The 13,091-nt window shown below is 37.2% G+C and overlaps 1 protein-coding gene across 2 annotated transcripts in view; it reads right to left on the bottom strand.

The window, feature by feature from the left end:
• The window catches only part of BANP (BTG3 associated nuclear protein), a 152,803-nt gene that overhangs the window by 97,835 nt on the left and 41,877 nt on the right, over positions 1-13,091 (bottom strand). For both annotated transcript variants that reach the window (XM_034073136.1, XM_034073137.1), the window contains exon 7: positions 1,214-1,453. In XM_034073136.1, the coding sequence (XP_033929027.1) occupies positions 1,214-1,453 (240 nt within the window). The remainder of the gene's footprint in view (positions 1-1,213; positions 1,454-13,091) is intronic.

Here is a 13,091-nt window from a genome sequence, read left to right as displayed (position 1 = left end):
CTAACAGAAGCATAAAAACATCAAATTCTTCAAACACCAGTCAGAGAAAGCTCTCTCTGGCTGTGCTCTTAAGCCTTAACTAGCATTTCAAATTGGCAATTGCATGCAAAACACTCCAGTATAACAAATCATTCCCACTCTACTAATTCATTGGTGACCTACATAAGATGTGACTATAAAGAATCTCTTAACAGTGAGATCTAATGGTATATTAAAAACTAGTTCAGCTAGTGAAGTTGGTCATTTTTAGACTATCGATTCCACACTAACCTTTGAATACGTTTCCACTTTACATGCATAGCAAAGGTATCACATGAGAGCTGTAACACTTGTGCAAGACACCTTCACCTGCCTCCTTTACCAGAAAATATTTACACCATACCACATGGAACACTTGGCCGTCTCCAATGTATTCACACAGTAATCGTCTACCAGAAGTCACCATATCAAGGCAAGATCCCTATGTCCAGATGATTCTTCACTCAAAACTAGTGGCTACTATATTCTATATGTACAAGATGCATGTCCAGATTCTTCTTTTTACTAAAAACTAGTGGCTATGCCTGTTATATTCCATACTCAAAAAACACGAATACTTTAAAATTGACCAAAAAAAATGCATCTTCAATATAAGAAGTATCTGCTCATTAATACCTAATAGCTTTAATAACCAAAAACCCCATGTACACTGGAGCAGACCAAAGAATATTAGCATCATATGCATTTCTGTTAAGAATCCAGAGACTTTATGATACTTAATCCCTGCTTTACAATAGATTGCAAATTTCTTCTCAGTGTAAACAAGTCTTCTGAAATAATACATAAAAATGGGAAGTAAAAACTTAAGAGGCAAGACCATACTGTTTTAGACACTTGAATAATATTTAAATTTGTGTAATTTGTTTCATTACTCGTTCCATTACCTGAGAAAGTATTATTTATCCCATTTTTACTACACTTGCTGTGCTCACAGCTGGTAGTTGCAAGGAAGATCCAATTCAGATCACAAGATTGAGGAATCTCTGGTGAATACCCACAACAAAACAAATTAAACCAGCCCATTAGGATTCCTTCACAAACAAAGGCTAACAAAACATCTGCCTGACAAGAATAATACACACCCTGCTCTTCCATAACTTAGTTTTAATTGTAAGCAGACAGTTTCTGCCTCATTAACAGAGGATAAATTCAAAGGTTTCAGTATCATACTCACAGCGAATTCCATAAATCATGAGAGGATCAAGTTGCTTCTTCCCATGCTTCCCCTGGCCTGAGAGGTTGGAAATGGCCTGAATTTCCCGATGGAAGAGATAATCGAGCAAAGTCAACGCCATCTTCTCGGCTGTACGGCAGTTCGTGCTGATGTGCAGCATGTCAGCAGGCGTGATGGGGCAACGCACCCGCATCTCAGGGTTATTTTCATCTCCAAGCCATGTTCCATTGGGGTAATCCTCTAAAAACAGAGATTGTGCAAATTCTAATGTGGCACAGAATGAAACAGGCGAGCTCAAGTTACAGTCAGCATTTCTTAAGTTACCATTCCAGTTTTCTTCATAGTCTCCATGAGCCTCTTTAAAATTTAGCATGACTAATAGGATCACAAGATTGGCTACAGATACCCTCAAATTCCCACCAATGGTGACCAGAGTTGTTGCCAGTTGTTCTGGCCTACATGGTGCAATTAGTCAGATTCGGTTTAAAGTGCATCTTACTAGAGGCCAGCAGCTGAAAGAACACACTCCACTCACAGCATTCTCATTCATCAAGTTAGTCATCCCCTAAAAATGAAGATTACTGCAACTCCATAACATTCTTCAAGTACAGCTAACTTCAGCAATCTAGAACCTTTGAACTACATTTTCCCCCAAAAGCATCAGATCAAAATGAGTCTAAGCCAGATGATAAATTTATGAATTTAAATAATAATCACAAATGAGCAGTACCTTATTTAATGAGTTTAAAATAGTGTTTAAAGGAATCATTCAAATGTAGCCAGAGATCCTGATCAAAACTCTGGTCTGTCTTCAAATTTACTGGACAGTAATTTATATTATCTCCTGAACAGTTTACCAAGGAACAGGCCCAGCATAAAGATAACAAATCAATCACTAATCATCTGCCAAGTGCATCTTCTATTCAAGCACATGGTTACTAGCAGCAGAATTATCCCCAGATATTATCCTCTTGTGCATAAACACACATATTTATATGTAAATAACTTTTTTGACTTCTGTCCCCCCAGTCACTCAGCTTGGCAGGAAAAAGAACTATTCTTTTTAAGAAGAATACTAAGCCCTCAGTTGAAACCAATTCTTGCATATAATGCCAAAAGTTGGTGGCTTCCAGACTAACCAGAAACTAGAACTGGAGTTCAGAAGGATGACCAATTGCTGCGGAAGTGATGGACACAACACAGGACCTGGGATGAGACTCTCATTCCAGATAAAAAACAGAATTCCCACAGATAAAAAACAGAATTCCCAGTACAAATCTTGACAATGCTACAGGAACTGGATAGAACAACATTCCAGTCCTATTTCAATGCTCACTGACGCCGACCATTTGGATTTGATTTCTATGTTTGCTCAAGTTTGTGGAGTAAAACAATGTTTCCTGACAGGAGTCACTTAGTCCTCTCATACTAGAGCTTTATCATGTTTCATTGTTGTTTCACACACCTTCAGAATGATAAAAATGCAGAAAAGTAATTACATGATTTATCTTCCAATAAATGCCTTTAAAGTAAGTTTCACAGTATATACAGAGTCACAAATCCTTGTTTTCCATAATCCTTCTAGTCACGAAATGGGACGACGAGAGTTCAGACAGATGAGCATATCCTTTGCACATTTAACATGACCTCCCGCAAGCAGCATCTTTATTTCCCAATACTGGCACAGGTTAAGGAGCCTGCGTTTCACCAGAGTACAAGCCAAAAGTATGCAATAAAACATAACATAAAAGCGACTAAAACACTAAAAAACACTTTTCAACATGACCTTTGGATTGAGTCATACCACATGTCAGATGTAAGTTTACGGCGAAGCTTAAAAACAGTATGAAGCAAATGTTAGATTATGCAATACTGATATCTTTATAAATATCAGTTTATCCACTACAATAACTTGTAAGGAAATATATTTATTGCTGATGCATATGGCAGCTAGTCCCTCAAACTTTTCTGTTGAAATCAGAACTTAATGCTCTGTTCAGAATATATTTTTATACACTTGCAATTTTTAAATACGTATTTTATTTGAACCTTTTTATCCTAAACTATATAACAGGGCACACTGGCTGCTTTCTGTTCGCAGTACCAGGTGCCATCTGAAAAATAAGGTGGTTTGGATTAATTATGACTTGTTTGGAATGCCACTGTGTCTGGCCTCACCACAAGTCTGGTTAACATTATCAGGGAAAACAACAGTCTGTTCCTGAAGATAAATTGACTGTTTTATAAAAATCTGGGAAGAGCTGTCAAAGCAAAAATATCTCGACATAAATGTGGAAGTTTGGCAAAGAAATTCTAGGAAGTCTGAGTAAATAATTCTATACCCTAGCAACACCTTACTTCCAGTTCACAGCTACTATCGGATGTAAGAGCTGTTGCTACTTATGGACCACCTTTGACTTGCAGGCTTGTTTAATAAATGTTATCAACCTATACAAATTATAAAGATTCTTTTAGATTTGCTAAATAATATTTTTTTCTCCCCTCCTCTTCACTGGCATGAAGTCCAGAACATACTGTTTCTGCCACATGAAACTGTTCTTTTATTGCTAACAGCCTGGAAAAAAAGACACTATCTTGTTATTCTGACCTATGAAGACAAGCCCCACATTAAATTATCTCTTGCATTTTCCTCGTGTTCTAAAAGCTTCCACCGAAAGGGAATCTGCTTTATAATCATTTTGAATGAAGTGGAACTTACATGACTAAAGTTAACTGTGACTCTGCCTTGCTGCAGCTACTTGAGGGGACAAAAGCTAAACTATTCCTTACCACGTATAAGAATAATTCCTACCAGCCTGCCAACATACCTAGCACTCTGCATAGAGCAAATACTATGAGGATGGCACACCAGAAACCTGATGAAAAGAGGAAATATAGGGCTACGTTATGATTAAGGCAGAACTGCTCTGAACAACTGGTGCAGGAGAAAGACTGAGTAAGGAGAGAGACAGAAAGAATTTGATTGAAGTTCTCTCTGAATAATTAAGTACATTAATATTATTGATTAAAGCTTCATTACTTGAAGTTCCATACACTCAAACAGCCTCTTATGCTCAACGAAATGGTTCTTTACATGTATTATCAGGCATTATACATTATCTAGATAGAACCTAGATGAGTCAGGTTGTTTAGGAAATACACTCTAATAGGCAGATACAGAGTCAGGACTCAACTAGGCACAGCACAACCACACAGAGCTGCTTCTGTTCTTAAACGCAACCAGAACACAACCACCATGTGAAGCACTGGGGAGGAAGAATGCAGTTGAAGAACACACAATGAGGCATAACGCATATGTTCATCTGTAACTCAGTTAATCACACACCTTTCTTGTTTTGCCCTGAAGTATTTTTCTCTAATTCATCTTCCTAATGGCCTTGCTGCATTTTGAATGCATTTTGAGTGCTATGTGGAAAGGTACTTCTTTGCCTTTCTTTACACCTAATATTATATCACCAGAGAAGTGGCTCTTGATCATTTCTACTTCCCTGTTACAAGTCCTGACATTTTTGTCTAATTTCTTCTCTGTATGCAGAAGCTCACTTCAGTGCCAGATTAATGCTTTTTTTAAGGTCAGAAAATTTGCCTTTATCTCCATCCAGAAGTAGTCCACCTTTCAATGCTGTTTTCAAATCTTTTTTACTGTATTAAGTCCGTTTCTTTTATCTCACCACACAGCTGACCAATCCTCTGCTCCAGCAGGGACACATGAGAGGAGAGGTGGCTGGGTTGCTATGCAAACAAGCCTTTCTATGGAAGCTTGAAGGGTAGTATCAACAAAAACTATGTCAAGAGAACAAAAACTAGACAAGAGCTGCCACAGCTTTCAGACTCATTCTGGACATGTGAATGGTTTCCTGCCCAGGGGGATGACAGACACATGACTGTTACTCACATTTTTCCACTGGGATACAGTCCCTATTCTGATATGTGAGCATTAACAGCAAGACAGAAGGAAAGCCAGGCTCTGCTCTCTCAACAGGTGCTATTAGTGACTCCTTTAAGAAGGGAAAACAAAAGGAAACACCTGCCCATATAAACACTTGAATTAATAATTTGCATTATTCCAAGTAGTTTATTTTATTAACAAGGCTGAGGGCAAATCTGGTGTTTCCAGCAGAGAAAAACAACATAGCTAGAGAACAATGACAGAAAGGTGACTTACCCTTGAAAAGAAAAGAAACAAACCCAAACCCCCCAAATCCTGGCCTACAAAAATGAACACCCATTTCTAGAAAAATTAAACAATATTTTGGGTGATGTGTAGAAGATTTACCATCATCTTTTTAAATGAATGCCTGTCAATTAGACAGAGTCCTTTGCCCCTTCAGAGGTTAACAGGGGTAGTGCCCGAAGACTACAGACTACTGACTCCATTAACTGACCATCATCAAACGTAAGGAGCAGAGTGATAACCATGCTGTATGTTAACCTACAAATCTAGCAACCTGATCTAAAGCTGGTGCTAAAACTGGCTCAAGAACTAGTTCAAAGCTACGTTCAACAAAACCTTCTCCCACCATAAAAAGCAGTTAAGGCATCCTGGCCAAAGGAAGCTTACAACATCCACACACATATCCATGAACATCAGACACCAACACAGAACTGGAGTTTTTTGCCTGACTATTCTAAGGGGAGAAAAAGGTTTAATTTGCAATATATTAAATAAAAAGAGACAGCCTGAAGAACCGCATGCTCCAGGTGTAATCTTGTATATGGCACAAAGGATGGGGCGAACAGAAACACAGTTCCAGTTAACTTCTAAGCCCCTGTGGTTAGGGGACCATCACACTCCATCACACTATCCAAGACACTTTGGATACATATCCTGCACTCATGGTTTCTTCAGCTGTCTGACGGACAACACATAGGGCAAAAAGCCATACATGGGCATGCAGTACCAAAGCAAACTTGTCTCAGCAAATACTATGGTGTGCACAGAAGTCTCAGCATAATGTGAGATTACTTGCTTAAAAATAAGGCTTGAGCTTTGGTACGTGGCTAAAACCATGAGACAAAATGAGGAAATTCACTTACTTTATGACCCATGAAAGGCCAAGGAATGTATTCAACAGAAGCAGAAAATGAGGACTACGTGATCATCTGTAATTTAAAATGATCCACTAAAAAAAATTCAGATAAAGTTGAGAAAATTAGAGTATGGGGATTTCAAAAACCTTAGAAAATGGTGTTTCATGTCAGAAAAAAACAGATTTCTAATTTGGGGTTGGCCCACTTTCTTGTTTACTGCCTCTTTGCTATAGTTATCTTTACACAGTGGACCAAATTGCTAATTCCAAACATCACTGTGACAGATACCTGGAAGAAACTGTCCTTCATTTGTTTACTCCCAGTGCTTACAAAAATAAAACACATCAATTTCTGTAGCTCCCTCTGGCTTTAACAAGTCACTGAAGCTCTTGAAGTCTCATCATTGTCTTCACATCAGATACATACAGTATTTTTTTCAGGTACAATTTCCATTTAAAAGTTCATTCTCGCTGTCTGTATCTGGTCATAAGGAGCTTGGCAGGAAAAGCAAAGTGCTGCAAATCATCATATAACATGTGAGATTTGATCTTAGAGTGAACTGGAAAATCTTGTGGATGGATAAATCTGGGCCACATACAAATAGGTGCTTGGATTCACATTTGGAAAGCAAATCCTGAGCACAATTTAATACTATTATTGTAAAATGACTGTTTCAGATGCAAAGTTGAAGAGACAATATGTGACTAAACAATCTTCTTTGGAAAAATATCATTCATCCTTTAATTAACACACTATGTAGATCGTTATTACCTTATCTTCTCAAAAAATACATATTTACATTTCGAGTTCTATGTTTTTAGTCTTAAAATGAAGTAAAAGGAATGCAGGGAAAGCAGATATGATACAAAACTATCTTAATTGGTTCCAACATCGTGTATCAAGTGCAAAGTTCACTGAACCAATTCCAAGTCAGAGGATCTTGCCATTTTATTTGTATCACTTAAAAACAGCTTTCATGGAGCTGTATTCAAGAGCATTTCACATACTTGGGATGTACTTGTACTAAGGACAGTGTGTTTCTTTCTTCATAATTTCAAAGTCTTGGCTTTGGCATAGACATTTTTAAAAATATCTGCTTTTAAAGCAACACAGTAATGCTGAATGGGACATTCTTAGACCACAAAGATGAGAGGTCTGGCTTTTTTTTTTCTTCTATATTGAAAATAGGACAGTAACTCTATTGTGAAACTTTAAAAGGATAACACAATGTGCATTAATGTTTTAGGAACAGATGCTCCTCTTGTTTGTACAATAAGTCACAGATTAAATACTTTAAATGCTACCATATACTGAATATGTGTAAGAACGGTATTTTTATAATATTCCTTACATCTTGAAGCCCCTTGTCTCTTGAAAGAAATACCTAATATTAAGCAAAATAATGCTTCCATCAGATCTCCTACAGAAGTGTGCAAGAACAGAATGATCACAGTGCCTTTGATGGCTTATTCATTAGTTGAACTGTATTCAAAGTATTCAACATTTGAGCTTTGTCAAGCTAAACTGAAGCAGCTGCTTAAGTTAGTATTTATCCTGTATATAAGCTGCACTAAAAAAACTAAATTCTGGTTTTACCCATATTCTAATGTGAAATTTTGAAGAGCAAAGTTCTTGCAAAGTTTTTTCAAAATGAAAGTCAACACCTCAGAGGATGCACGAAACTGCCTGATCACAGCAAAACTAATCTATCAAAATGATTATTAATTACTTTTGGGTATTATCTATTCTTTGCTTTCTCCTAGTTTTATGCATTTCTTAGTAAAACAGTACTTAACAATGCAAAATTCTGGAACTATTATTTACTGCAAGCTCCAGACTTGGCAAGAAAGAGTTCTTTATGACTGAAGCACGATCTTTTCTACATGAATTCCAAGCAGTTTAACCAAATGAGAAAACACAAATAAGTAACAGCCACACTTTTTGACCATTTCCTATAAACCCAGGAGTGTAACCACTCTTACATCAGAACCAAGGGTTGCTGAAGGTACTAAGTACAGAAAAAGATCCTTACCCAGCAATTTTACAACACAAGGCAAGAGACAACAGGCAGATTAGAGGCAGATGTCAACACACATTGAAATGGAAGGCATCACTAAGAACAGTATCTAAAAGAAAGTGTCTTAGAAGAAAGGTACCCTAACTATGGCTTTAATTTTATACAAACACAATGAGAAAATACAATTTTAGGAGCAAGTATGACAGACAGTTATCCTCCCAAGTAAGCAGAAAACAGCATAAAGATCCTGGGGAAAACATTACAAGCAAGGCAATCCCTCACCTATGGCTGAGGAAGTCAGAGCAACCCCATATGGCATAGGACACGTATTCCTTCATAATGAGAGTGCCACAGAGATAAGTAATGCAAGTGGGAGATTATGGGGTTAAAATGACGAGTTTGGAAAATCATACTTCTAATAGCTTTCTAAATATAACGTCAAATAACAGTAAATAAGAGGGGAGGTAACTGGAGCCTGGACAGAAGAGTGTTGTTTTCATCTCAGATGTTATCTGTTAAGAACGTAAAAGGTTCCTTTTAAGCATCCATCATTTGAAAATATGTACACCCTTCTTACTGAAACTTAGCTCTTCATAGTTACTGCAACTTGCTTTCCTTCATCTAATGCTAAAACTCTTCAGTTAAAAAGTTTAGACAAATACATTTGAGAATGTCAGAATATTTTCTAACAGATTTGTGGTCAGCATGGAAGTGTGTACAGCTGCCAAGATATAGCTTAGTCAATTGAAAACCAACCCTTGACAGGATTACAGCCACATACCACTACGGAAGAATTCATTAAAGTCAGAAAACAATATAGGTACTTAATATCATAGCTTTAAAACTTCTGTCATTCAAAACTAGTGTGGATCTAATGTTCTTCACAGTATTATTTTTTGCAGTGGAAGGCAAAACCCAAAAGAACTCAATAATGTTTGGATGAAAGTTGTCCTGAACATAACTAATATACCACATAACTAACGAGCACCAGAGACATGAAGGCCTAAAGAATAGATTTACAAACTAAGTTCCGTGCGATAAAGTCACTAAATATCAGCTGTAAACATTTTAGATTAGTGAACCCCAGTTCAGAGGCTACAGACCTTTACAAATGTACAAAAGTTCTGGAAAGCACAGGAAAATGGTTTCCTCAAAATAACTTAACAGTCTAAGCTTTTCCTTCTATTACCGACCCTGAAATTGTAAGAAGAACAATATCTGACAAGTGAAGACGGAAACAGAAATGTGCCACTGTGCCACTTAGCACAAACTCCCATGCAGCTATTAAAAAACTAAATTAAATTTCAAAGTGTTTAGTATATAAAGTTTTACAGCTATCACAATCCAAAACCACATGACTGAAATTAATTACATCTCTTCCTGTGCCATCTGCTTGCACAGAACAGTGAACTGTACAAAGCTGGAGGGTGCTCATGACATTTAAGTCTCAGTTCTTCCCAGCCTCAATACACCTAAGACAAGTATCAACCCTGTCCCAATCACAGCTGAACAGAGGAATAAAAGCCATTGCATTATAAACCATTTAACACACCAAGCAATTAAATCCTTCAAATGGGCAAAATAAGTGGACAAACACAGGTTTTGTAACAGTTCCTGAAGATGTGCAACAGTTCATTACAAAAATAATGTGTACATAGACACCAAGCCTAAATAATGATGGTTTTAAAGTGTTCTTCATTAAATCAGTTGTTCATCAATTTTAAGCCTACTTAGAAAGTTCAAGATGAGGAAAAAGCACAAGTTGGTTTAAACTTAGAATATGCTGTACTCCAAAACTTACGATAAGAACACATTCATGTCAAAATTACCTGGACTTCTGAAACTAAAAAAGCCAACATCTACCAAATGTTGACATTTACTATAAGCACCTCTCAGTGATAAATGTTTCTTTCTTATTCCATCAAATGAGAAAGATGTGTAATCCCCACTGGAGAGGATAGGGTGAACAACAAACAAGTTCCCTCTCCTTTTAAACATGGGTTTCATTATACAGACATAGCATTCATTTAATCTACAGAAAAAGCATAGAGTGCCTCAGGAGAACACAAGAAAAACATTACTTTCTATTATATTTATGTTGTTCTCATCTACCAAAACCTTTCAGAAAAGCAGACACTAACCAAACTCTTAGATTCTTGCTCAGTAAAATGCTTTGTTTGAAAGTTTGACAGGTCATGCTGTAACTCATGTTTGGTGGTTTCCTTCCTCCAGAAAACATTTCTCTTAACACAGACATTCAGGGCAAAACAACTACACAAAAGAATACTAAAATATGGGTACAGCTGGGTACTCCCAATTCCGAAAAGCTACACATTAGAAAGAAGTTTACATGAAGACAAAACCAAGCTTCCGGATGTAACCTGCTTCACTGCATTCCTGCTACAACACAGGAGACACCTAAGCTGTGATGTTTCAAAAGACAGAGAGAAAGAGAAAACAGAAAGTTTAACCAGGTTTATTTAGTTCCATGCACTGTGAGTGAGGAGTTTCACAACTGTCATAGGTGCTCTCCAAAAGCTCTTCCAAATCAGAACTTCTTAGCTAAGATTATAACAAAGATGATTATACAACAAAGAGATCTCTGGTTTGAAACAATGGCTCTTGGTTAAAGTGAGGACCATTTTAACATCATTAATATATTGTATTGAAAATACTAGAAAGGGATTTTTTCCTACATCAAAAAAGAAAAAAAGAGATGGGAGATGCTCAAGTCAATTAGATCTTACAGGTTTTGTGTTTGTATAACTGTATGTCCTGGGTTCAGCAGTAGCAGTCATTTTTTCTCCTTCTTGGTGGCTGGTGCAGTGCTGTGTTTTGACTTTCGGGCTGGGAATGGTTGCTGATAGCAAGTATGTTTTGAGTTACTGCTCAAATGTTTGGTCTGTCCAAGGCCTTTTCAGAGCCTCATGCTCTGCCAGGGAAGGAGGGGAAACCAGAATGAAGCAGAGATAGGTCACCCAACCCAAGCTGGCCAAGGAGGTATTCCATACCACAGCATGTCATGCTCGGGGAGGTAATTAGGAGTTGGCTGGAAGGGGCTGGAGTTAGCTCTCTTCCAGGTTGGGCTCGTTTCAGTGGGTGGTATCGTATTCTCTCTCCTTGTTTATTTCCTCTATCATTGTTTTTATCAGTGGTAGCAGTAGTGATGTGTTACACCTGAGTTACTGGACTGTTCTTATCTCAACCTGTGGTAGTTGCATTCTTTCAGTTCTCCTCCCCATCCCTCTGGGAGGGGGGGATGATTGTGTGCGTGATGCTGCGGGAGACTGAGTTTTAAACCACGCAAGCTGTGAGGATTGGTTTAAACCACATCACTGTAACACAAGGCTTACAATTAACATTTTAGCACTGCTTGAACAGTTTAAATCACCAGACTAAAGCAGCTTGGACATAGATTTGTTTGGTAGATTCTGTGTTTGCTGGTGTAAGACCTTTCTGTTTTTTCACTTCATGCAAACATGAATACAGTAGTGGGTCTCACTTGGGCTTCTTCATTCAGTACCTTGTTTCAGTACAATAAGAGAAGTTTGTATTTTTTTACTTAGGATTTAAATTAAGGCTCAAATCCAGAATTCCAGAAACCAAAGATTCAAAGTGAATCAATTTTAACTTGATGTCCCTTCCCCATTTAAATCCTGAGAGGATCAGTGGTATTCAATTCTTTCCGTGTTTCTGGAGGAAGAAACTTCTCTTATTAAAGAGAAGTCTGGTAAAACAGAGTTTTCAGCTTTGATCTTAGTATTAAATCATCCTCCCATACGCAGAAAAGTAATTTTAAATGTAAAGCACACTGTTATAATCTTACACTACTATTTATACATCCATGCCAACTGCTTGTCTCTCATTTCTCTGTAAGATCCACTTGGGATGCAAAAAAGCTAGAGCAGAACAGGCATACACTAACATATGCTTTCAAAACAATAGCAGACTAATAATATCTATAGGGCAAAATTACAAATTAAATTAAAAACCCTAATATTTCTTAGTTGGCCAAATAAGGATACACTTGGCATTTTCTACACCAAAAATATGACATTAATAAAAATGGTAAGTCACTAGTCAGCCTTCTAGCCTAATTTGATTTCACACTGGTAATTCAGTACTGATTAATTCTATTCTTGCTGGGTTCTATCTTTAATTGTGCAATTACTTCATGAACATACTTTTAGAACTGTAGTCCAGTGAATATACCAGGTGTGGATATTTCTGCTATCATTATTCTGAAGTGAAAGTTAGGGGGAGAGGCACAAAATTTCACAAAAATTAGAGATTAAGTATCGTAATACTATGAACACTTTGCAGACCATTAACTGCATTTGTGAAATGGATGGGCATTTTCAGTTTTCTGAAAAGCAAAAGAATCAAGTAACTGTTCCTCAAAGAAAAGAGAGAACACGTACTTACTGTGCATAAAAAGAGAGTAATATGCAACTGAAGACTGAATAAAATGCTTACAGTGGCCAGTCAGCAGAAGACCCCATAATAATTCTAGATTATTACTGGAAGTGGGAAATGGGCTCCATGCTTCCATATAATTATTTTTAACCAATAGAAAGGCAGTAACACTAATTTATTTTTTTTAAATACCAGATGTGATTAAATACTCTTCGAAATCAGCCAGCAGAGAGAAAGCAATACCTTTATATAAATCTATTAACTAAATTCTGAATATACCCCCCGTCAATGCCATATCCAAAGTCAGCTCACGCCCAACTATAAACACAGTCCAATTCTGCTTTCTAGACACAAGATGACTGATAGGAGTCATGCTGAAAGCCCCTTGTTTAA

The sequence above is a fragment of the Melopsittacus undulatus genome, chromosome Z, assembly GCF_012275295.1.
Source record: "Melopsittacus undulatus isolate bMelUnd1 chromosome Z, bMelUnd1.mat.Z, whole genome shotgun sequence".
Classification (NCBI taxonomy): Eukaryota; Metazoa; Chordata; class Aves; order Psittaciformes; family Psittaculidae; genus Melopsittacus; species Melopsittacus undulatus.
This window is presented reverse-complemented; position numbering and strand designations above follow the sequence as displayed.